The sequence below is a fragment of the Motacilla alba genome, chromosome 9 (assembly GCF_015832195.1).
Source record: "Motacilla alba alba isolate MOTALB_02 chromosome 9, Motacilla_alba_V1.0_pri, whole genome shotgun sequence".
Classification (NCBI taxonomy): domain Eukaryota; kingdom Metazoa; phylum Chordata; class Aves; order Passeriformes; family Motacillidae; genus Motacilla; species Motacilla alba.
The window spans coordinates 13,515,034-13,538,942 of record NC_052024.1 but is presented as its reverse complement, the minus strand read 5'-3'; the positions used below and the strand labels follow the sequence as shown (position 1 = coordinate 13,538,942).

At 58.1% G+C, this 23,909-nt stretch overlaps 1 protein-coding gene across 1 annotated transcript; it reads right to left on the bottom strand.

Moving 5' to 3' along the window:
- Nucleotides 1-9,002: 9,002 nt before the first annotated feature.
- Nucleotides 9,003-18,746, bottom strand: LOC119704620. Its single transcript, XM_038146111.1, has 4 exons — nucleotides 17,748-18,746; nucleotides 14,443-16,187; nucleotides 11,728-12,099; nucleotides 9,003-10,825 (listed from the first exon to the last, which is right to left on the bottom strand). The coding sequence occupies exons 2-4, from the start codon at nucleotides 16,180-16,182 to the stop codon at nucleotides 9,200-9,202; spliced, it is 3,738 nt and encodes a 1,245-aa protein (XP_038002039.1). The 5' UTR covers nucleotides 16,183-16,187; nucleotides 17,748-18,746; the 3' UTR covers nucleotides 9,003-9,199.
- Between the last annotated feature and the right edge of the window lie 5,163 nt (nucleotides 18,747-23,909).

The window sequence follows — 23,909 nt, the reverse complement described above, 5'->3', positions numbered from 1 at the left end:
GGAAGAGGTGTAGAGTGTCACGAGCAGCCTGGAGATGCCAGACAGGGATGCTCAACTTTTTTTTTTCCAAAGCGAGACCCACGCGAGCAGAGGAGGAGCAAAGTGAGGTCTGTCTCATTCAGTGCATCGGCAGTCCTGGGCAGTCCTCAGCACATGGTGCTGTGAATGCTAAAATCTTACCTGAGTTCAGGGAAACCAGAGAAATTCAGGGATTAAAAACTATCAAGCACTACCCAGTGCAGTGGCATGCTGCAAAGGGATGCCTGGGCTGCTCACAGCAGAGTGGAGAGGCTGTGCTGGGGACCCTGCACTGCACAGAGTGGAGAGGCTGTGCTGGGGACCCTGCACTGCACAGAGTGGAGAGGCTGTGCTGGGGACTCTGCACTGCACAGCACTGCCCCAGCCATGCACCTTCATTGCAGCGAGCTGTAGCCCTGAAGCAGCAAACACTGGTTTGCTGATCCCCCTTCTCTGTCCCATCTCCATGTGCTCTCTGGCTGCCCTTGCTCAGCAAGCAGCAAACCCCAGGGCGCTGCCCCAAGGCTACTCAGGCACATCGCTCCCAGGACACCCTGCATCCCTCTAAGCTCCTTCCCTCCTGGAGTACACTATTGGCCCCAACAGGGGCAAATGGGAACAGCTGCTAATTCCTCCCAGCCCAGCCCAGCCGTAACCCTCCAAGGACTGGCCCTGAGTGGTGGAGGGAGCCGAGTCTTGCCTGAGAGCCAGCTGCACCAGCCTGGCCCCGGGAACACGCACGCTGTATTTTCATTGCAAATTACAAATCGATCATAGCAGCAAATTCCTGTGTGAGAACACCCTCGGCTGTTATTATTTTACAGCACTCTGAAGCACTTAGAGGTGTTCTGGGCACTTAGAAAGATATGGCCCTTTCGGGGTATAATGGGGCAAATTAGTTTTAAAAGCAGCTGTAGGAATGTTGGCCATTTGGCTTCCAGAGCCGGATGGGCACAGGTGGAGGCTGCAGGGCTTTGTGCTGCTTTTGGATACAGCACTGCCCTGCAGAGAGGGAACCAGCACACTCCAGAGCGAACACCTCGTGCCTGACCCCAGCTTTATTAATAACCAGTAATTAATATGAGAGCGGACGTGCCTTGTGTCTCTGAAGACCTTTTAAGATGTGATTATGTTGTGCTAATCTCACCCCGAAGTACTTCCCTGTTTAGACTGCGCTGGGCCATTAAATATCTGAAAAGCCAGCAGAGACCCCCCCTCATCACCTCGGGAAGTGCTCAGGGTCTGTTCCCCAGCAGCCAGGCCCCGCTTTCAAACCCTCTAAATCAAGTATTAAGCTGAGTCCATCTGGATTGCCAGAAAAAACACTCCCTCCCCCTCATCTGTATCTCATTACCTGCTGTGCCAGCCCTGGCCCCGGAGCCACTCGCTCCATCCCACCCAGATGTGCTGCCCCACGCTCGCCTCCCGTATTTCACAGCCGTCAGCAGGACCTCAAGGAGTAGCTGAAGGGCTGTAACACTGCACAGCTTCTTAGCAAGGATGTATATCCAGGTCCCTAATGCATAGCTGCAGGCACACACTCCAGCAGAAAGCCCCTTCCCCCTCCCCTGGTCTTGCAGGGGAACTGGGGTGCTCAGGGCTCACTGGCCAGGAGGTTTCTGAGTTGCTTTCCCACTTTTCCTTGTGAAACACATGTCCAGATTATTGTTTTTCAGGGACTCTTTCTCTGGGACACCTCCAAGCCAGGTAGCCCCTATGCCGCACAACTGGGGAAGGCCACCCAAAGGCAGGACAAGATGGAGCAGGTGCCAGCAGCAATGGCAAGGAGTTGAAGACAGACACCTGCAACCCCGTGGAAACTGTGATCCAATTTGGGAGCAGCTTACCTTGCACAGGGCAAAATCAACACTGAACCTAGAGCAAAAAAAAAGCTACCTAGAGACCCAAATCAAGGGAACAACCCCTGTGTTCATCAGCTCAAATTCTCCTGGAATAAAGCTTCCCAGGAAAGGTTTCAACACTTTCTGTGTTGGCAGAAACCACAGAGGAGCAGGCACTTTTGTTTAAGTTTGGCACTTCCCTAGGCCTGGCAGGAGCCCATGACTGCAGACGTGAAGGCTCTCATCAACCCTTCCTGCCAAGTCTCCCCAGAGAGCTGTTCCCATCCTGCAGCCAGGGCTCAGCCCCAGGTGAGGTTCTGGTGAAGAAGCACATGGCCAGCCATGCTGAAACATCAGTCTTCCAGAGGGGCTGGGCAGGCAGCACCACAAAGGGGTTTTGGAGGACATGAGATTTAAGAGAGGGAAGAAAAGCTTATCTATTGTCTCACAGTGCCACTGCCTGTGGAGGGTCAGCCCTGCTCCTGCCCCAGCACTGACTGGGGGCCCCACACTCCAGCAAGCAACAGGAATCCCCTACAGCAGGTCAGGGCAAGAAAAGCCCCAGGATGAAAACAGTCTTCTCACCAGCCCATCAGACATGCAGAGGAAGCTTTAATATCAGGGAGGAGGAGAGGGAGAAGGGAAGAGGTGTGTGTGTGGCGGTGGTACAGACACTGACACATCCTGTAACGTGGCACAGGGAAGAGCACAGGCTGGGGGGCAGAAAGCCTTGTGATATCTTTCTCCAAGGACTGCAAGCACCTTCCAGGGATGGGAGGACATCTAGGTGGCGGCTCCTGACCCTCCATGGCTCCTGACCGCGGGGTCCCGGCCGGCGGGTGCGGTGGCCGCGGTCCGGCGGTGGCAGCCACTGCCTGTGTCGGGATGCCATCTAGTGTCCCTCGGCAGAAGGGCCGTCCGGCAGGGACATCGCGCGAGGGCTTGCAGGCTCCCTGCATCGCCAGGAGTCAGCCCAAAACAGCCTGGCTGCTGGGAGCCCATCCCAGGGACAGCGCACCCTGCGGCCAGCACGGCTGCAAAGCCCAAAGGAGGACAGCTGGCACTACCCAGGCCATACAGTGGCAGCAAAGCTCAAGGTGGTGCCAGGGCTGGCTCAGGGGTCCCCGGAGCAGCCAGAGCCTGGAGGCTCAGCAGCCTCACAGGTGGCCCGGGGTGGTGGCGGGTGTCCTGGTGAAGAAGGAAGACGACCACCCCCTCCAGCAGTGTGCAGGCTGCCAGCAGTGCCAGCATGGCCAGCCCCAAGGCCAGGGACACCTCGCACTGCCGTGGGCTGGTCCAGAGGGACAAGCCCCAGGTACGATGGCTGCTGGGGGTCAGGGGTGGGGAGGCTGGAGAGGGGCTCGTGCTGTCTGATAGGGTGGGGATGGGAGGTGTTGGAAGCAGGATGGTGCCTGCCGGGGCAGGAGTGTTTCGGGGAGCAGTGAGGGTGGGCTGGGCGCCAGCTGTGGACAAGTCACACGTGGTGGAATAGCCCCATTCCCTGCCTGGTGCAGGAGCATGGTGTGATGGTGAATGTGAGGCCAGAGGGACTGTGCCCAGAGCAGCAGTCCAGGGGAATGGCCAAAGAGCCCCAGAGGAAGCTGAGACAAGGAGGGTTGTGGGTGTTCCCTGTGGGATGGTGGCTGGCCTCTCCCTGGGCACTGAGACAGCAGGAGGCTCCTGTCTGGTGGTGGCTGCCAGTGAGCTGGTTGGCACCCATGTGGTGGCAGAAGCTGGAGTGGGTGGCACAGGTTCTGAGTGGGTGGCCCTGGGAGGCTGTAGCCTTACGATGGCCGATGCTGAAACAGCTGATGATGGGGTGGTGATGGAAGCCTTGGGCATCTCAGCTGATGATGGTGGTGCAGCAGTGGAGGCCTTCGGCAGCACAGCAGGTGATGAGGTGGTGATGAAGGACCTGGCCACAGTGGTTGGTGATGGGGTGGTGGTGGAGGTCTCTGGCAGTACAGTTGGTGATGGGGTGGTGATGAAGGCTTTTGGTAGCACAGTTGGTGATGGCGTGGTGATGAAGGACCTGGCCACAGTGGTTGTTGATGGCGTGGTGATGGAGGTCTCTGGCAGCACAGTTGGTGATGGGGTGGTGATGAAGGACTTTGGCATGCTGGTTGTTGATGGTGTGGTGGTGGAGGTCTTGGGCTTATTGGTTGTTGATGGGCTGGCACTGAGGGCTTTCTGCAGCACAGCTGGTGGTGGGATGGTGACAAAGACCTTAGATGGCTTGGTTGGTGACAGAGTGGTGAAGGCAGCCTCCATTGGCACGGTTGGCAACGCAGCAGAGGTGACCTCAGGTGAAAGAGTGATTGGCAGCGTCCTGATGGGAAAGGATGCCAATGACAGCACGGTTGGTGCTGCTGTGGACATGGCTCCACGTGACAGGAATGTTGACGTCCTTTGTGATGGTGTGGAGTTAAATGGCACAGTACCTGGGCAAATCAAGTGTTCGTCCCTCAGCAATGTTACTTCTTGCCCTGCCAGGTGGGGTGGGCTCTTGCAGGAGACTTGGGTGGACAATTTGACCTTCTCCCTGTTGCCCAGGATCCAGCGGTGCAGGTAGCAGAGGTCACAGTCACATCTCCATGGGTTACCACTCAGATACACCGAGCTGAGCTTCTTCAGAGGGTCCAGGAGCCCTTGGGGAACACTCTCCAGCTTGTTCTTTCGAAGGTTGAGGGTTTTCAGATTTGGGAGAGAAGCAAAGACCTCTTCATCCAAAGCAGAGAGCTGATTTGTGTCCAGCTGCAGATCCAAGAGCTTGCTGAGCCCAGTGAAGACCCCTCTTGGCAGGGCTGATAGCTGGTTGTGGGACAAGATGAGTTTGCCAAGGGATGTGAGGTTGACAAAGATGCCCTCTGGAAGTGTGGCCAAACTGTTCCTGCCCAGATCCAGCTCCCGCAAGTGTGGCATGGCGTCAAACAGGCAGCAGGGGAGCTCCGTAATATGGTTTGAGCCCAGAGTCAGCAACTTCAGTTTGTTTAAACCAAAAAAGCCCTGAGGTGGGAGAACCCTGATGAGGTTGTTGTCCAAGAGGAGCTTCTCCAGGTGAGGCAGGCTCCTCAGCAGCATGGGTGGCAGTGCCCTGAGCCTGTTCCTCTGGAGGCTAAGCTCCAGCAGCTCCGGCTGGCTGTCTAGCAGTCCCTCTGGGAGGTCCTGCAGCTCATTCTCATACAGCCGGAGGACTTGCAGCTGGGTGAGTTTGCTAAAGGCATTCACAGGAAGGGCTGTGATCCTGTTTCTAGACAGGTCCAAAAAAGTTAGATTGACAAGAGAATCAAAAATGCCTTCTGGAAGAGAAGGGATTGCATTGATGTGCAGGGAGAGCTCTCCCAAACTTTCCAGCCCATCAAACAGGCCTTTGGGGATGGATCTGAGCTGGCTGTCTCTCAGCTCCAGCCTCTGTAAACTTGGGAGGTTTTGGAAAGTGCCCACAGACAGTTTTTCTAATGAGGCACCAGAGATGTCCAAGTCCCTCAACTTTTCCAAATTATCAAAGGCTCCAGGTTCAACAGTCTTGATCTTGTTGCCAATGAACAAAATCTTGATCAGGTTGGGCATGTACCTGAAGGCACCTTTATTAATAGCAGTGATGCTGGTTTGCACAAAGATCATCTCAGAAACAAAGGGCTTTGCAGTCTTTGGGACCTCTTTGACATCATTTTTTGTCCCTCTGTAGACCTCCTGGTAGTCTTTGGGCATTTCATATGGATCTTCACCCAGGATTTGATCTTGGCATTTATGGGGATTGAAGGACAGGAGGAAAAGGAAAAGGAAATGCTGGTACATTGTCCTGGGAAAAAAAGTTTCAAAAATCAGTAATGAAGAACAATAAATCTCTGTCCACAGCTCGTGAACTGTTGTATCACACTGTTGTTCAGCTCTCAGGACTCTTCTATTCACATACCATGACTCATTACATGAGAAAGAGAGACTGGACAAGCAAACATACAGTGCATTTACACGAGTTCACCAAGGGAGGGAGAGGGGAAGCAAGCCAGCTCATGGCTTGCACTGGGAGGTGCTCCAGGAGGGACAAGGGCTGGACAGTCTGTTCTCTGGCCCTTCTCACATGTTTGAACTGCAGGCTCAGTTTGCCTGGGTGAAGAAGGCAAAGTGCTGCTGCCCATTAGTGCTGCCCCAGTGGGTCCAGTTAGTCAGCAGGGCAACAGCCCATTCATGCAACAACAGAAGCAGTCAGCCCTGCACTTGCTAATGAGGGATCAGCAAGGCTCCCAGGAGCCAGCCAAGACCAGAGGGCCTTGTGTGCTTAGAATTTCCACACTGTGCTGGGTAGACTTGTTATTTCATTGCTGCTGCTCTCAGTTCAGGGGCCTGATTTAAAACATGGTTTCTAAGCACCTCTTTTTCAGGATTCTTGCTAATTGTACCATATTTTGGCCTTGGTCATGCAGCTCTGACAGACAGAAATAGTTAACCTGAGAACAGCAACCAAGCTTTACAGCAAGGCTCATTAAAACCTTGGAATGTCCACAGATGAACTATTTAACACCTAACATTTGGGGCTCTGGCCTTGCAGGTAGGAAGTGAAATCACTGATGTGCACCTACTAGTATAGCCCACTTCTTCCATGGAAACATTTGGAAATGCTCAGCTAACATATTAACTGGGTTTAACTGCCATGAGCACGTCACTGGGACCATATTTCCAACTTTTAATTCACTGCCCTGGATGAGAGCAGGGAAAAGAGATACGAGTTTCTTCTTGGGTGACCATCAAAGTTGGCCATGCAAAAAGAACTTATTCTGGGAGGGTAAATCTGCTATGAAAAGTTGGGTTTTTTTAAAGAATGTTGAGACAACAGCAAATACAGGAGACTGAAAGCCACTGGGTTTGAAGAGAAATGGATGGGAGGTGACAATAGTTGTGCAGGCTGCCCCCCAGGGCTTCCAGGGCAGAAGCCACTGCTGATCCCTGCCCATCCTCGCCCCAGGGAGACTCAGGTGGAAGAGTTGGGGCTGTGGCTGTACAAGTGCCAGCTTCACTTCTGCTGCAGGGGCAGTGAAATGTGGAAACATCTGAGAGTGTGGGGATGAAAATAGACAGTTTTGAACCACAAAACCCTTTTAAAACCCTCACTGTGGTCCCGTGCTTGTCCCCCACTCCAGCCAGGCAGAGTCATGGAGAGATGGTCCCAGCTCATGGCACTGAGGCCTCCCCTCCTCCTTGCTGGAAGGAAACGACCAACAGCCCTCCACACCGCCCCTCCCAGCACATTTTAAAGAGAAAAGAAGAAGCATTTTGCATCACTTACTTGGCTGAGCACTTGCAAACGAGTTCAGCCACTGGAGAGGCATGGAGAGCCATGCCATGGAGGAGAGAGGACACCGGATGGGGGTCTCATCACCTGGCCAGCTCTTTATCCGCGTCCCAGGCACTGGGCTCAGTTTCATGTGAGGTCAGGACACAAGTCTGTGTGGGGAGATAAGGGACGGCCGGGGAGCCGACAGAGGAGCTGTGCCCCCAGTGCAGGAGGCCAGGCAGAAACCCCTCGGAGGGGACACAGTCACGTACTCCCCAGGCGTTATCTGCTGGCACCACTTGACTCATCCCATCCAGGGAAAGCTGAAGATCTCCAGGCCAGCCTGTTTGCAGGCCATGGTCTCTGTGGTCCCGTATCTCCAGCAGGGCAACTCACCAGTTTCACAAACACCACCCCCATCGACCCAACAGCCAGCTGTTTCATTCCTCAGGATTTGCCTTATGTAGCTAAAAGTGCAGCTCTGAAGCCATTTCTTAATGCTTATAAACAGTGAAGCATTTGTGGCTTGACAGATACAACAACACCCAGGCTCAGTGCCCAGCCCCACAGCTCCACACCTTGCTGACCCTAGTGCTGTGTGCTGCACCCCAGTGCAAGCCAAAGACCCTCCCATGGTGACACCCAGAGCTCCTGGCCAGTGCAGGGCATTCTGTGGGATGCTCATTTTGGGGCAAACTGACAGGATATCCACTGCTTCCCAAGGGGTAATTGCACCGATTGCATTTAAACTTCTTCCATTTTCACCTGCCCCTGTAGAAGCTCAGCTTCTGCTTGCTGGGTTTCACTGCACTTGGCAAATTTAAAAACAAACTACTGCACATTTCTAACAGCCTTACCCCTTTCCAACGTCAGCGTCGTATCCATCCATGTCCCCCCCGGGTGCCCCCCGGCGCTGCCGGGCCCGCCGAGCCCGGTCCCGATGGCCACGAGATGGTGCCGCAGCACCGCCGCACGCCGTGCACGGACAGACAGACGCGGGGACACTCACAGGCACTCGGGGACACTCACAGACACTCGCGGGCACGGACAGACACACACGGACAGGCCCGCCCTGACACGCACAGACACAGGGGCACTCCCACACGGACACACACAGACACCCGTGTGCCTCCTACACCCACGCTCGCCCTCCCAGGGGAGCACACACCTTGCCTGTCACCCCCGGCGTGGGCAGAGCTGCTGGGACTTTGTGCCTCGTCTCCACAGGTCACAGAATCAGAATCCCAGGATGGGAAAGGTTGGAAGGGATCAGTGGAAGTCATCTAGTCCAGCCTCCCTGCTGAAGTAGGGTTTCTTGGGGACCCATGGCTCTGTTCGCATGGCTTTTTAGTATATTCAGAGGAGAATCTACAACCTCGCTGGGCAACCTGTTCCACTCACCCTCACAGCGAAGTTCATCCTCTGGTTTATGTGAAACTTGCCACTCTCCATTTTCAGGCTGCAGGGCTGCAGACCAAGCCCTGACAGGGCAGGGGTGGGACCTGCCTGCGCACACCTGGGCTGGAGCTCACCCTGCAGCCAGGCAGCTCGTGCCCCTTGCTGGGCAATCAGCAGCACTCACCCACACCTCCCCTGGACAACACAAATCTGTGTCCTCAGGTTTTGCCAGGCTGCAGCTGGGCCTCTCTTCCCTCTGCAGTGCCAAGGGAAGGTGGCTGCAGCGGGCAGACCCGAGCACGCCAGGAGAATGCCAGAGTGGCACCTGCTCCACCAGGCACCTGCACTATGCCCCACCGTGACAAGATCCCAGTGTGCCACATCGACCTTCGCTGTCTCTCCCAGACACACAGACAGTGGTGGGGGGAACAGAATCATTCCTCTCTCTGCCACGGGAACTAGTAGCACAGAAATAATAGATAAATTTTAATTATATTTGAAATACACAGGAAACACATAGCTGAGAGGATATATAGCACCAGGCCAGCTGTCGTGGAGAGCTCGGGGACAGCTGGAGACCGTGGCAGCGGTGGCGGAGGGAGACGGAGAGCTGTTTGTTTCCAGGCTGGTTCAGAGGTTGCCAGAGCAGAAGCAAACGCCTGCCCGAGCCTTAGGGCCCCGCGGGGACACCTGGTGATGTGACCTCGTTCCCGCTCTGTGCTGTGACAAGGACGCTGAGCTGCAGCGTGCCACAGCGGGAGCGCAACACCCAGGCCCGCCGGTACGCCGGCCCCGAGCCCTGCTCCTGCCCGGGAGGAGGGAGGCGAAGGCTGAGCTGCTGGCACCTTGTGGCATTGCAGGACACGCTTACCGTGCCCTCGGGGTTGGTGTAGGTGCACTGCCCCGGACCATCTGTGTCCCAGCCTTCCTCTGGGGGGACACCGTGTGCTCCTTGGCACTCCAGCTGCCCGCGGGAGACCTCCAGCAGGGACCGGCCCTGCAGAGCAGCTGGATTGGCACAGAAGGCTTGCCCGTGGATGAGGGGCTCAGCAAAGCTCTGGAGCCAGTGCAGGAGGTAGGAGAGGTGGCAGTCACAGAGCCAGGGGTTGTCAGCCAGCCCCACACGAGCCAGTTCATCGTTGGCATCGAAGAGCCCCGGCGGCAGGCGGGCCAGGCGGTTGTGGTCCAGCACCAGGGCGGTGAGGAGGGGCAGCCCATCCAGCAGCCTCGCCGGCAATCTGGAGAGGTTGTTGTGGCTCAGCTGGAGCTCTGTCAGCCCCTCCAAACCCTGGAAAACTCCAACGGGCAGGTGATGTATGGCATTGTGTGAGAGCTCCAGGGATTCCAGCACGGACAGGTTAGCAAAGAGCTCCTGGGGCAGTGTCTCCAGCTGGTTGCGAGCCAGCGAGAGGTGGAGGAGGCCAGGGGTGCCAGTGAACAGGATGGCAGGCACGGTGGCCAGGTTGTTGCCCTCCAGGCTGAGCACAGTGAGGTTGAGGAGACCCGTGAAGATGTCAGGGGCCAGGCTGCCCAGGGCATTGTGCTGCAGCTGCAGCCGCCGCAGTGCCCCCAGCCCGGAGAAGATGCCGGAGGGCAGCTCCTCTAGCCGGTTGCCATCCAGGTGGAGCTCAGTCAGTTGGCCAAGTGCCCTGAAAGCACCGGGAGGCACCCGTGCCAGCAGGTTGTCACTGAGCTTGAGGACGCGAAGGGTGACAAGTGGGGCCAGCAGCACATCCGGCAGCTCAGGCAGAGAATTCTGTGACAGGTCCAGGGCCCGGAGCCGCCGGAGTGGGTAGAAGATGCCAGGGGGCAGTGCTTCGATCCTGTTCCCTGACAAGTTCAAGTCCTGCAGGCGGCAAGAGGCAGTGAAGAGCCCCGGCGGCAGGGTGAGGATAGCGTTGGCACTGAGGGAGAGCTTGCTGAGGCTGGTCAACCCTGCCAGCACCCCAGGGCTGACAGCTGGCAAGGGGTTGCCTGACACCTCCAGCTCAGTGAGGCTGGGCAGCCCCTGAAATGCACCAGCCTCCAGCTCCTGGATCTTGTTATTGATGAAGACCAGCTTGGTGAGCGTGGTGCTGGAGCCCAGGTTCCTGCTGTGGATGCTGCTCAGGGCTGTCTCCACGAAGAAGAGGTGGGTGGCACTTCCTGGCAGGCCCTCCGGGATCTCCCGCATCTTTTCATTTGAGCAGAAGACTTTGGAGGTGTCATAGCACTGGCAGGTAGGGGGGCAGGATGGGGACAGTGCCCCCACCAGCAGGGACCCCAGCCCCAGCAGCACGTAGGTCAGCAGCCTGCACTGGAGAAGGAACCAAGCCTTACCCCATGCACTCACAGGTAGGCACAGCTGGGGAAAGGGCTTCTGCAGCCAGAAATGCAGCAGGATCAGCCTCTGAGACACCACCAGCAGAGGCAGCTGCCCTGGCCATGGGGATCCCTCCAGCCCCTGCTGCCAGCACCTCACCAGCACTCCCCTTGCAGGATCAGGGAGCACTTCCCTCCCAGATGTCTCCCCAGGGTTTTTACTCTGTGCCCCAGCCCACCCTGTGACAGCAGGGGTGATGCCACCCTCACCAAAGGTGGCGAGCAGCCACGTCCTGCAGAGCAGCTGCTGAGGGGGGACCTGTGTGGGTCTGTGGAAGTCTTGGGAGAAACCTGTACCCTCATCAGATGTCTCCACAGGCACAAAGCCAGGTTCTAGGACAGGAGCATGTATGAAACACAGGGCTGTGCTGCCCACACTGGGTGATGGGGAGAACCCTGCAGGGCTGCTCTGAGCTCAGTGGCAATAGCTGTGGGCTCCACCACTTGTATTTCTAATTGCCTGTTGGGTACATCTTTTTCCACAAGGAATCAGAGCAGCATCAAACCTGCTTCAGGGATATTCAGCCTGACCAAACTCCTATTCCCAGCCCACAGAAGCGCTTTTTGAGGTGGTGGCCCCCAGACCTCTGCCAGTCCCTCCCTAGCTGGGATACATGCCAGTGCTGCCTTTTGATGGGGGATATTGCCCACCCCAGAGCAAGGCCCACCAGCAGACACGCCGCATCAGTGGAGCTCCCCTGGACTTACGCTGGCACTTGAGAGCAGCACTGGGCTTGGCATTTCCTTTGCTCCCTCTCGCTTGTGCTCACAGAGCCAACAGTGGCTCCCACCTGTCCCAGGCCCCCCAACTACCCAAGCAGCGCAGGCACCACTTACCAAGTGTGGCATCACGGGGACGGTCACCAAACCTGTGGCAGATTTGCAGGGATGCTGCTTGCTGGGATGGGACAGTGTTTTCTGGGGCGGATGGGAAACCAGCTGAAGCAGGGACAAGCTGTTCCTGCTGGGGTGGAGCTGCCCTCGCTGCTTATCGGCAACAACAACCCGTGTCCTTGGAGCACTCTGAAAAATAACCCGGCCTCCGGGGCACTGGAGGTGAGGCCAGAGGCAGCTGCCTGTGAGCATCCTGGCAAGGAAGTGGGGTTCTGGCCCCAGACATCCACTGGTGCAAGGATGGTGGCAGGGTGCTGCTGTCACAAGTGGCTCCAGTCCCACACCGAGGCCAGCATACTTGCTTCCAGAGGCCCCCTAAGAGAGCCCCAGAACTTTATTAAATCCCGCTAGGAAATGGTGCTCAAAATATCTCTGCCATGAGAGAAGTGACCAGGTGCAGCTTAGCAAGGAGATGGAGGCTGTACATGAGGTTAGAGGTCTTTTCCAACCTTATGATTCTTTGGGGAGGGGACCACTGTGGGACCATCATGGTGGTCACCAGGGGTTTTGCATCCCAGCCAGCAGTGGGATGGCGAGGGAGCCATGGATCAGCTGAACTCCCTAGGAATTTCAGCCCGCCTGGAGGAGCAGCCCACACTACCATAACAGCTGCATTGCAATTGGCATAGGCTGGGCTGGCAGCAGCCATGGAGACATCCCCAGGGGCAGGAGGAGGGATACTTCACTGTACTCAGTCAGTCTCATGGAGCAGATGGTGACACATGGAAAAACACAGCTGACACAGTCCAGTGGCAGCCAGCTCTGAAGGGAGCCAAGCAAGCTCCCCACCACCCCAGCACTGGACTGTGCAGGAGACAGTCAGTGTCTCCATCGAGAAGCTTGCTGAGGTCTCAGCTTACTCTCCAAAAGCCCACCCACTGCTGTTGTATGGCTTAGCCCTCCTTGGTCCATCATCCCAGGCTGGAGTCGAGGGACCAGCAAGGGCTCTGCAAACACAGCCCACTAACCCTCTCCCAGCCTCACCAACTCGTACAAGCTTTTCCTCAACGGTGTAAAAGTCTCTGAGGAATGGAATTCAAGTGCAGCCCCTGTCCCTGCTGGGCCATTCCCCTGCTGCCCACCATAAAGGAGTGAATAAACAGCTCTTGGCACTTGGAGTGGACAGTGGCACTTTAATGAGAAGGTCACACATCAGCACCCAACAGCCCCGTGACACTGTCATGAGTCTCCTGTTACCACGCAGGACTCGGCCCAGAGGGGTGACCCATCACATGCACCAGCGTGGAGCTGCTTGTACCAGCACTGGCTGCTGAGGTGCTGTGAGCAGCCAGCACTGCAGGGTGGACACCAAGCACACACCTTGTCCCACAGCAGCAGTCCTCAGGCAGCCTGGTGCCCTGCAGCACGCACGGAGGTGAGCTCAGTCCCCCCATGGTCATGTTACAGCTGGGGAAGGCAGCTGGATACAGGGGGGATGGCGTGGCACCCATTTACAAACTGCAGAGCAGCCAGCACTCTGTGCTGCCAGCATCCCCCCTGGCCAAGGGCTGCCACCAAGCAGGGGCACTGGGCACACACAGGAGAGAACTCGAGGGAGTAAGAAGAGGATGAAGAAGCTTTGTCAAGCAGAGCAGGACCAGGTTGCTCATTTGCTGGTAGAGGGTGTTAAGGAAATGAGGACCAGGAATAGGGTGGAGTAGACACAGCCCAAACATGCTCCAGCAGCCCAGGAGCACGAGCACAGGAGCTTCTCCCAGCCCCTGCAGACACTTCACACTCATTGTCCCACTCCTCTACCCTAACAGTGCAAGCCCCTGGCACCCTGTGGGGCTGAGGCAGAGTGCTGCAGGCAGGGGCACAGCCACAGCAGGGTCAGCACCGGCGTGCAATGAGGGCTGAGGGGCTGCTCCTGCCCATCCCTGATGCCAGCACATGTTCCCGTGGCTCTCCTGGCTGGAGGAGCACGAGGGAAGGAGGCAGATGCTGGGAGCAGGAGAGGGTGCTGGCTGTGCTCTGGCCTGCCCTGCCTGCGGGCAGGGAGGGCAACTGGGACGCAGCTGAGACACTCAGGGTGTGCCAGCCTGGCAGGAACGCAGCCCCACGGGGAGCCCTGCCCAGGCACCGGTGAGTGATGGAGCAGCAGAGGACACGCAGCTCCCCTGGGGCACAGGGGCTCGCTCAGCTCCTGGCCCAGCATGGTGGCTCACACTGCCTGCCCGGGCAGGGGCAAGGGGGGAGGCATGGTGAGGGCAGAAGGTGGGGAAGGGAAGAGGGGCTGGGCAGGGCTGAGGGCAGCAGGCAGCGTGAGGGCAGCAGCACCGCAGGGAATGAGGCAAGGTGAAGGATGGGGAAGTCCTATTATTTGGGGTAAAGCACCATCATGGCCAGGCTGTGGCTCCTGGCTCAAAGGGTCCCTCTCTGCATCCCACACCTCAGCTGCTGGACCTGGGCAGGGAATGAGCACAGAGGCTGGAGGCAGGAAGGGCTGGAGACAGTGGGCAGCCATGGGAGGTCACTCGGTGGGGAGGCCCTGCTGCAGGGCAGGGGCAGGGCAAAGCAGAGCAGGACAGTGGTACACACAGAGCACACGGTGATGTTGTCCCATCCCAGTCAGCAAGGGCAGCTGATGCAGAGCCACTGTCATGTCCATTGAGCCCACAAGCACCTCTGCCCTCAGGGTCTGCCAGGTACTCAGGCTTCATTCGGAGCCTTCATCCTCATGAGCACAACTTGGCTCTTCTTCCTGCAGCCATAGACCACCAGTGCCACCAGAGCAGCCAGCAGAGCCACACACACCAGCACGATGACTGCTACCACCACCCCGCTCTGCAGGCGTGTCAGCCCCCACTGCCCCCTCTCTTCCTCCTCCTTCTTCTCCTCCTCATCCTCCTGTGGGGAGGCTGGCAGCCCCGTGGGGGGCTCCATCGAGGCATCTTCTGCTGCTGAGGCATCATCTGATGCTGCCTCAGAGGTGTCAGCAGGGAGCAGGGTGCTGGGATGAGGAGCAGCAGTGGGGGGCTGGGGGTCGAGGAGCTGGTCCTGTGTCAGCCCGGCGATGGGGATGCCCTGCAGGGCGGGAGGCTGGGCACACAGTGGGGGTATCTCACCCACCTTGTGAGGGTTCTCCTCCAGCCAGCCCTGCAGGGGCAGGATGCCCTTGTCACAGTGCCAGGAGTTGTTGTGCAGCCTCACCTCTCGCAGGGCAGTCAGCGGGGAGAAGATGCCGGCAGGCAGGTACTCCAGGGCATTGGAGTGCAGCTGCAGGTGCCGCAGCCCAGGGGTGGCCCTGAAGAGGCCCCGTGGCAGTGCCTGCAGCTGGTTGTGGTGCAGAGAGATGTTCTGCAGCTTGGGCATCCCCTCCAGTGCCCGGGCATCCAGGCGGCGCAGGGCATTGGAGTGCAGCGACAGCTCCAGCAGCTCCCCCAGGCCCTGGAAAGCCCCCGGTGCCACCGACCGCAGCCGGTTCTTGCTGAGAACCAGGAGCTGCAGCTGGGTGAGGTTGCTGAAGACGGCAGTGGGGAGGGTGGAAAGCTCATTCTCATAAAGCCAGAGCTCCTGCAGGTTGGGCATGGGCCCAAAGGCGCTGGGGGAGATGTCCTGCAGGCGGTTGACGTGCAGGGTGATCTTGGCGAGAGCGTGCAGGGGCAAGAAGACGCCGCTCGGCAGAGTGGTGAGGAAGTTGTTGGACAGGTAGAGCTTCTGCAGGTTGGTGTTGTGCACAAAGAGCTCCGGTGACAGCGTCTCCAGCTGGTTCTGGTGCAGCCCCAGCTCCTGCAGCTCCGGCAGCCCATCAAAGGTGCCCACCGGGATGTGCCGGAGCCGGTTCTCGTAGAGCCGCAGCACCTGCAGCCGCGCCAGCCGCTCAAAGGCCTGGGGCGGCAGGCGGTCGATGTTGTTCCTGGCCAGGTTGAGCTTGGTGAGGCTGGTCAGCTGGTCAAACACCCCCTCCTGCAGCTCCTTCAGGTTGTTCCCGTGCAGCTGCAGCTCCTTGAGGTTGCTCAGATGGGCGAAGTGGGAAGGCTCAACCTGGAGGATCTGGTTGCTGGAGAGAAGCAGAGACTCCAGCTTGTCCAGAGGCTCAAAGACCTGCACAGGGAGCTCCTGCAGCTTGTTGCTGGCCAGGCTGAGGTAGCGCAGGTCGGGCAGGTTCTGGAAGGCCCCGGGGCTGATGCGTGACAGGAGGTTCTTCTCGACGCGCAGCCCGATCAGCAGGGAGGCGTTGCCGAAGGCGGCGTCGCCCAGCTCGGCGATGCGCGTGTTGATGATCTGCAGGGTCATGGCGTTGGCAGGGATGGGGCTGGGGACCGCGGTGATGTCGGCACCAAAGCACTCCACCTGGGCACTACGGACACACTGGCACTGCTCTGGGCACTGGCTACTGGCCAGATGGATGCCCAGCAGCAGCAGCAGCCACTGCTGCCAGCCTCCCTGCTCCATTGGGCCTGCAGAAAAAACAAAGGGGGGTTCAACCCCTGCAATTTCCCAGCTCCCAGAGCCACTGCAAGGGACGGGTGCTGCTTTCCCCCGGGAAAAAGCCACCGAGGCAGTGGCCATCCTGCTCCCAGCATGGCAACGAGGCAGAAAAGGGCAGACAAGGAAGGCTTGGGGCAGGCAAGGCTTGACTCAGCCCAGGCAAGAGCTCAGAGCAAGACAGAGATGGAGGCCACAGTGCCTGGCTGCCATACCACAGCTATTAGTGGCATCCCTGGCATCCCAGCTCTCTGGGCTCTTCTGGCAGCCAGGATTGTGGTTTCCTGTTTTACAGAGTGTGGCAAGCTGCTGCCAGCAGCACTGGCCTCCCAGCACCACCAAAGAGCCCAGACCTTCACCCGAGCTGGCTTGTGGACCACCTGCAGTGGGTCCCAGCATTGCCCCCAGCACCCTCTGAGCTCTGAGCTCCTGTTGCAAATCCAAGAGCAGTTCCTAGGGATGCTTTAGCCCCAGTCCTGCAAGAGCCTGGGTCAACAGGACCCTTGCCAGCTCCCCAGTACAGGCTGGGTACAGGCTGGCCCTGCCTTCCCCCATCCCTAGCAGGAGGTCTCAGCCTGGCCTATTTTTGCCATGAGTGGAATGTCTGATGTGGGCACGTGCATGCAGACTGGTCCCAGGGGTGGTGCCCAGCAAAGCTCTCCATTACCCCTGAGCACAGATACCATGGACACCCTCTCCTCTCTCCTCTGGCCTGTGAGCTTCCTCCCTCCCTAGATTAAAGCAGCAGCCTTGTGCCAGGCTGGCATGGAGCAGCCCCCATTAACACTTCATGTGGCACAAACCTGCAGCTCCTGCTCTGAGCACAGCTCAGTCAGACAGGCGACTCAGGCAGCACAGCGGGGTAGCCACAGTGCCCCAGCTGGCACCCAGGGTATTGGGACACAGCCCCTGCCCTCCTCCCTGCCCTCCCCACAGGGAACACTCTTGCTCTGAGGCAGGGAGGGAGGAGCCCTCCACAAGCCAGCATGGTTTATGTTTCCCATATGGAAACAATCTGCATCCAAGAACAGCTATGTTTATAGCAAGACATTTATAAACTTCCCCAAAAGCTCGGCACATCAAAAGCTCTGCTCATGTCACTCCCTGGTAATGCAGCACTGAGAGCACACACACTGCAGCAACCTTCAGGAAAGGCAGCTGGAAACAATTGATATCTCTTTTTCTTCTAGGGATAAAAAACTTACAGACCAAGAGGCTGAACATTCTCTGCTGCTCAGCCCCTCAGCATCCCACTGCTCCTAACATCAGCCCCCTCCCAAAATATTATTTTGCCCCCTTTAACTTTCTCTGTTGATCATTGTCTGAGATACATTGCCAATGTAACTCTTTCAGCTCCCACAGCATTTAAGTTTTGGTGGTTTTTGGAGAACCCTTGCAAGATAAACATCTCCATCAAATGAAAAGGTGCTGAACGTGCAGATCCCACCACTCCACCACCAACCCTCAGAGCTGCCCTGGCAGTCCCTGGAACCCGTGTCCACTCAGAAGGGCAGTAGGAGAAGGAGACTTACCCGAGTGTCCTGCAGCCACGAGCACTGAGCGAGCACAGCTCCGTGCTGGCAAGAGAGCAGAGTGTGGTTCATTCTTCCCCTCCCAGTATATAACCCGTCCAAATCAATGAATCAGCACAGGGGCAGTGGCGGGGTTAGGGAAAGCGCTGGAGCAGAGCTGTTTCCAACTCCTGTTTCCTCAGCAGAGCAAGCATTTCAAGGATGAGTTTTGGGTTTCCCCCTCCTGAACCCCATGCTCTTGTAAGAAGACAAGCAGAGGGCCCTGTGAACATGCTGCTCATGTCAGCCAGTGCCCAGGCAGTGGCTTGGCCCCCGGAGTGCCCCTGGTCCCCAATGGGACACAGCCACTGACCCATGGAGGCAGACAAGCAAAGCCAGACCCCTGGGCACAGCACTGTCCTTCCCTGGCATGAGTCCACACCAGGGCTGCTCCACGGCACTTCCTTGGCACAGGCACAGCTCTTGTTTCCCCATCTATGGCTCCTGTAAGTGTCAGGACCTCTGGCTGTGCCCCAGCCCTGGGCCACCAGTGCAGGCAGACCCCTGGCACACTGACCCTGCCCAGGTTACAGCTCTCATTCCCCCCACAGCCACAGATGCCAAGGGGCCACAAACCCACCAGCACCCATTGCGGGCTCTGTCCTGTGGGCATCACAACCAGCACTGCCAAGAAGCAAGAACTGTGCCAGGGTCAGCAGCTGTTTGGGTGCCAGCCACGGGCCAGGCTGCTTCAGAGAGCCCTCAGTAAGCCAGAGTGTTACCCACAGGCCATGAGGAACACCTTGGCACCGAGGAACCCCCAGTGCAGGCATCCCTGGAACCCCAGAGCAGCACAATGGCTGTCTCCCAGTGGCTGCCCCTGCTCTGCCCCCTCAGCAGTCCTGACACACAGGTGATGGAGCCTGGTACCCAGGGGTGTTTGGAAAGCATCCATCAACTTGTTCAGGGGCACCTGCTGCCACCCCTCCCCTGCCCCTCCAGCACACACGGGTGCACTGGGGTGCCTTTGGGTCCCATCACCCAGCCCAGGTCTCCCACCTTGCCCACCTCCTCCGGTCAGTCCCAGTCCAGCAGCTGCCGGGAACGGATATTCGGGAGGAAGCAGCTAAGGAGAGTCAGCACACATGGCCCCTTTGGGCTTCCTGGAGAGCCTGCAGTCCCTTGTAAGCACGGGGCAGCTGGAACTTCCCTGCCTGCCTCTAATCCATCTCACCCCACCCAAGCCTCTGCCGGTTGCAGCAACCTCTGCTCAGGTTCCGGTGGCACCGAGGAGCTGCTCAGGATGGGAGCAGCGTGGGGCTGCTGCCAGAGAAGGGGAGGAAATGTGTCATGCTGTGAGGGCTGGGAGCGTGCAGGGCAGTGGAAGGGACAGCTGCCCTGTTCAGAGAGGGGACCAGACCAGGACAAACAGCAAACGGCAGGGATGGAGAGCAGAGTTCCCAGACAGTCTCAAAGGAAGGAGACAGGGATCGTGGGAACATGGTAGGGAGCGGGACCTCAGCTGGAGGCCACAGCCACCATGATGTCACATCACATGGGAGGCCCATCTGGCATAGGACGTGCTGGATGGCCACAGACCCCTCTGGCTGGAAAGTGGGTGAAACTACCCCGGCCATGCTTCCTGCCTGCTCTGGGGCAACACCCAGGCATTTGGGCACAGAGGATGGGCATTTTGAAAACACCACCCACCAAGTGCTCTAGTTCACACTCTAGTGACAGCAGTTTCCCAGAACCACACTTCCCAAAACAATCCCTCCACTTCTGTGACAGCTGGAGGTCAGGCACTGGGCTTGGGAGCTGCCTGCTCCCTGCAGCCCTAGCACGAGAGCTGGGCTCTCGCAGCCTCATCACAGCCTTATCGTGGCTCTGTCTGCCCACTGCCAGTGCTGCTGGGCTTCTGCCCACTCTGACTCATCCAGAAGCTCACAGCTTTTCAGGCAACACAGAAACCAAACTCAGCACTTCCGATAAACCACTGCCCCAAGCCCAGCTCACCCAGGAATGTCGGAGTCGCCTCCTTCCAAGCAGTGCAGCCCCAGGGCAGACAGGGATGCACTGATGGGTACCTCAAACACCCTGCCCCAACTGGGGGATCATCAGATTATGGTGCCTACTACGATGCAAAGTGTCAGAGTAGTGCAGATAACAGCCCTGGCAAAAACCTGCCTGCCTCTACCCAGGCCTCAGGAAACTGCCTCTGGCTTCCGGCCAGGAAAGATGATTTTTTTCAAGACATCGCTGAAAATAAAGCAGGGCTGAGTAACAAATGGCACACGCCCGTGAGCCACTTCTGCAGCCACTCCCAGAGGTGAGCACATGGGGGGTTGCCCCAGGCTACTTACAAAGGAGAGGAACAGAGGATGTGAGAGCTTGGGACAGCAGCACGGACCCACCCGGCACTTTTGGAGGGGAGAGGCAGCTCCTGAGACAGCAAACAGATGTGATTGAGGGTGAGATTAGCATTTTACAGGGAGAGGCTGTTCCACATAGCCAGGAACTCACACGGCACTGGATGGAGTGGGTCTCATGCTGCAGGAAAGCCCCAGGTTCAGCATTGCCTGGTGGACCTTTCCCACCTCCAGCTGCACCAGCCAGAGGCTGCAGCTCCCCTGACCAAGCCCTGGACAGTGTGGAATCACTGTTGTATCCCTGCACCTTCAGGGAGACAGTGGAGCCCCAGAAGAGCAGTGTCACTTATTGCTGGAGCTGTTTGCCTTGCTACAGGACAGCAGGACAGTCCCGTGTCTGTCTGCCCATGCTGGCACATCTCCAGCACATCCCCACGGCCAGGGTGGCGGATGCAGCAAAGCTGAGTGGCTCTGAATCACCAAGGGACTCGAGACTGCTTGGAAAAATTCATGTAATCGCTAAAATTAGCAGCTTGTGGGCTTGGCTGGGAGAGCACATTGTTCATCTGCCAAGCAGCTGAGCGTGCTCACCCACGCCATGCAGATGCAGCTCCCCCCTCAGCCCCCGCTCCTGCACACCTCCAGCTCCTGCCCGAACTGGCACCCTGGGCAGGGTGAGCCCTCCCCATGGCCTGCAGTGCAGTGCTGGGAGCCCCCCAGTCACCCTGCGCTGCTGCGAAGCGCCCACCCTGCTGTGAAGCCCCAGCCCGGTGCCCCTGTGCGCAGAGAGCAGCTGGCCCCAGGCACCAGGCCAGACTCCGCTGAGGCAGAGGAGGAGGGCGGAGGGCTGGGCTGGGGCCGCAGAGGGAGCGCTCCCCGTGTCCAGCACAGGGAAACACCTCTGGGCTGAGCCCGCAGCAGGAGCCACAGGCTCACACCACAGCTGGGGGTGAAGGAGGGGGCATTAGTCCCTCAGGGCCTGGTGCCGGGGCCTCCTCCACCCTCAGAGAAGCACCAGCAGCCCCTGCCTCGCCGCGGGCCCACCCGAATCCTTTGAGGAGCCCAAATGAGAGAGCTCCTCCACAGGGCCAGTGATCCAGCCCTAGTGGCATTTTCCCACCCTGCTTGCGGAATGCAGGGCAAGGGCTGCCTCACTGCTCGTGCCATCATCTGCCCCAAGGGACGGGGACGTGCCCTGCCTTCCCTGGGAAAGTGCTTATGCAAAGGGGGAGCTTTGGGAGGGAGCAGCAGGAGCTTTGGTCAGCAGGGATGGCCATCAGGCTGACCTCCATCCAAGCACCAGCCCCAGGCCCACAACAACCCTCCCGGAGCTCAAGGCAAACGGCATGTAGGATCTCAGGCTTCGCCCCAGCAGCAGCAGCAGCGTCTCCCCCAGGCCCAGGCCTGGCCCGAGCGATAGCAGCAGCACGCTGGGCTTGGCCCCGGCTCAGGGCAGCGCTAGGCTGGAAGGAATGCGGGGCCCGCGGCCAAGTCGCCTGCAGAGATAATCCGGAGCGGAAGGAGCTCGTCCGAGTGCGCCGGGAGAGGGGGGAAGGAGCAGCTGGAGCGGGAGGCGATGGCAGGGCCTCATACACTGAGAAATGTTTCCTGGATCAGCTCCATCTCTGAAAAGCTACCTCTGGCACCACGATGGGCCCCAGGGACCTCTCCCCAACACAAGAAGGGGGAAGGGGGCCTCATTTCTTCCCAGGAGAAGCCAGCAGAGGAGTGAACAGCAGATCATGGAGCTGCTGTCAGCCATCACTGGCTCTCTGCCCTGAGCTTTTTCCATGCAGAGAGACACAAAGGCACAGCTGGAAGTCTGGCATGCCAGTCCTACAGCAGCAATTGCACGAGGGCTGAGCCCAGTGGTGGATGGGTCTGAGTGCTGCTGAACAGAAGCTCCTAGTCTGTAATGAACTGGGACTCGCCCCCTTTGGCCCAAGTAAGAGACTATACCAGGGCATATCCACCCACTAACACCCACAGGTGAGTATAAACCCAGATTTTGGCTACAAAAATGGAGGCATAACACCTCCCTTGTTTGCCACTCCCTAGCTGGGACAAAGCAGGAGCTTCAGGCCTTCTGCTCACCGTGAGTCTGTAAACTCGCATGGCCTTGTCCACTGGGAACGTGCCTTGGGCTGCATCTCCTCCCAGCTCTCCTGACATCCCTAGGAAATGCTCAATATCAGGGCTGCCAAATCAGCAGCTCTAGGCAAGCCCTGCTGGTTGGAAGCCTGGAGGAGACACAGCCAATGCTCCATAATGTCAGGCAGAGGCTCCCAGGGCTCCTGCCTCGCAGCCAGCAGCTGCATGCACTCCTGAACCACAGAGCACTGCTGGGGCCTGCTCCAAGCACATCTGCCATCACCCTACTTCTCTTTGACATCAGGACACTGAAGATCTGAGATGCAGGCTCTGATCTTGCTGCTATGCATTGGAGGACTGAGCTGCCGTCACAGGCAGCTGCCCAAGCTCACTGCCCTCTGCAAGCAGTAACAAGGGCCCTCCTGCAGTTCCTGGTCTCACAGGGCAGAGGTGGTGGGATGGAAAGGACCAGGACACCAGGGACACAAGGAAAGGATGTGTGTGCTGGTGGCTTGGAAGTGCTTGCTGCAGTGGCTGTGAAACACACAGAGCTGCCAGTGTTTGTGGCAGCAGTTAATTCAATTGCCCCCTCAGCAACCAGTGCTTTGGGGACTCTGGATTCAAACCCCAACAAGCAAAGGACAATGGCATTTGTAGTGACATCAAGCTGGAAACACAATGAATAGTCCCATGGCTTGGGACAGGGAAGGTCAGAGCTCCCACTGCTCCAGGATTTCCTCAACAGAGAGAACAGGAGCAACTGCTACAGCAGCAAGCATTTGAAGGGACGGAGCGAGCTATGACTGGGCTGGCACAGCTGGCCTGGTAGAGAGGTACCCAAGCACTCCCAGCCAGGATGTGGTCCTGGAAGCAGGCCCTTGACCTGGAGGTCTGGATAACGAGCAGGGCTGTTAACCATGACTCTGCACCCCCATCAGGAGCTGAGAGAGCAGAACCAACCCCTTCAGCCACTGTATGCAGATGTGCTTTGCATTCACCTCTTCTCCAATATCAGGGACCCGCTGGATCAGGGATTAGGTACCTCCAGTTTCTGACCTCCAGCCTACTGTGTTCCCTTCCAGCCTGGTGGCAAAGGCTGGGCAGTAGATGATGCAAGCATGAGCTGCAGGGACTGAGAATATCCTTGCACACAAGGGAACAGTGCTTTGAGGCAGCAGCGAGGCAGGGCTGCCCAGAGAGGGTCTGGGGACCAGCCTGCTGCCTTCCTGCCTGCCACAGCTGCATTGTGCTGACCTGGACAACTATCCCTTCTCCAGGAAAAACAGAAATGGGGTATGCACAAGGATATCTTTGGATTTCCCAGGCCAGGGAATTTTTCAGGAAGGGCTGAGCTCCACTGGGCAAGAAACAATGAATCAGAGGCAGCTCAAAACAGTACCTCAGAGGAAAGTTAGTAAACCACCCCAGGCACTCATTGCTCCAGCCTTTTGTTGTCTGATGACTTCACTTCCCCCGTCTGGCTCAAGCGTGGGGAAAGCCCGATGACAGCATGTGAAGAGGAATCATCCCGGGAAGAGGAATCATCCTGTCCTAGCACTTGACTGTACACAGCTCTGCGCCAGAGCCCCCACGTGCCAGAGCTGGAGCTCAGCGATTGCAGCGGGAGCCAAGGAGCAGCGTGGGGGCCCGGCTGGCTGCACTGCAGGGCCAGGGCAGCCAGAGGAGGGTGCAGAAAGGCAGCAGCTGGTGCTGCCCCGCTGCC

Excerpts from the sequence above, each read along its gene's own strand:
- LOC119704620 (XM_038146111.1), bottom strand. The coding sequence starts at position 16,182 with ATGGAGCAGGGAGGCTGGCAGCAGTGGCTGCTGCTGCTGCTGGGCATC. Across the intron at positions 12,100-14,442 it reads GGATGAAGGCTCCGAATGAA|GGGGCCTCTGGAAGCAAGTA; the intron begins GCCTGAGTACCT and ends GGGCTCTCTTAG. Across the intron at positions 10,826-11,727 it reads TCCCCGTGATGCCACACTTG|TGCAGGCTGCTGACCTACGT; the intron begins GTAAGTGGTGCC and ends TTCCTTCTCCAG.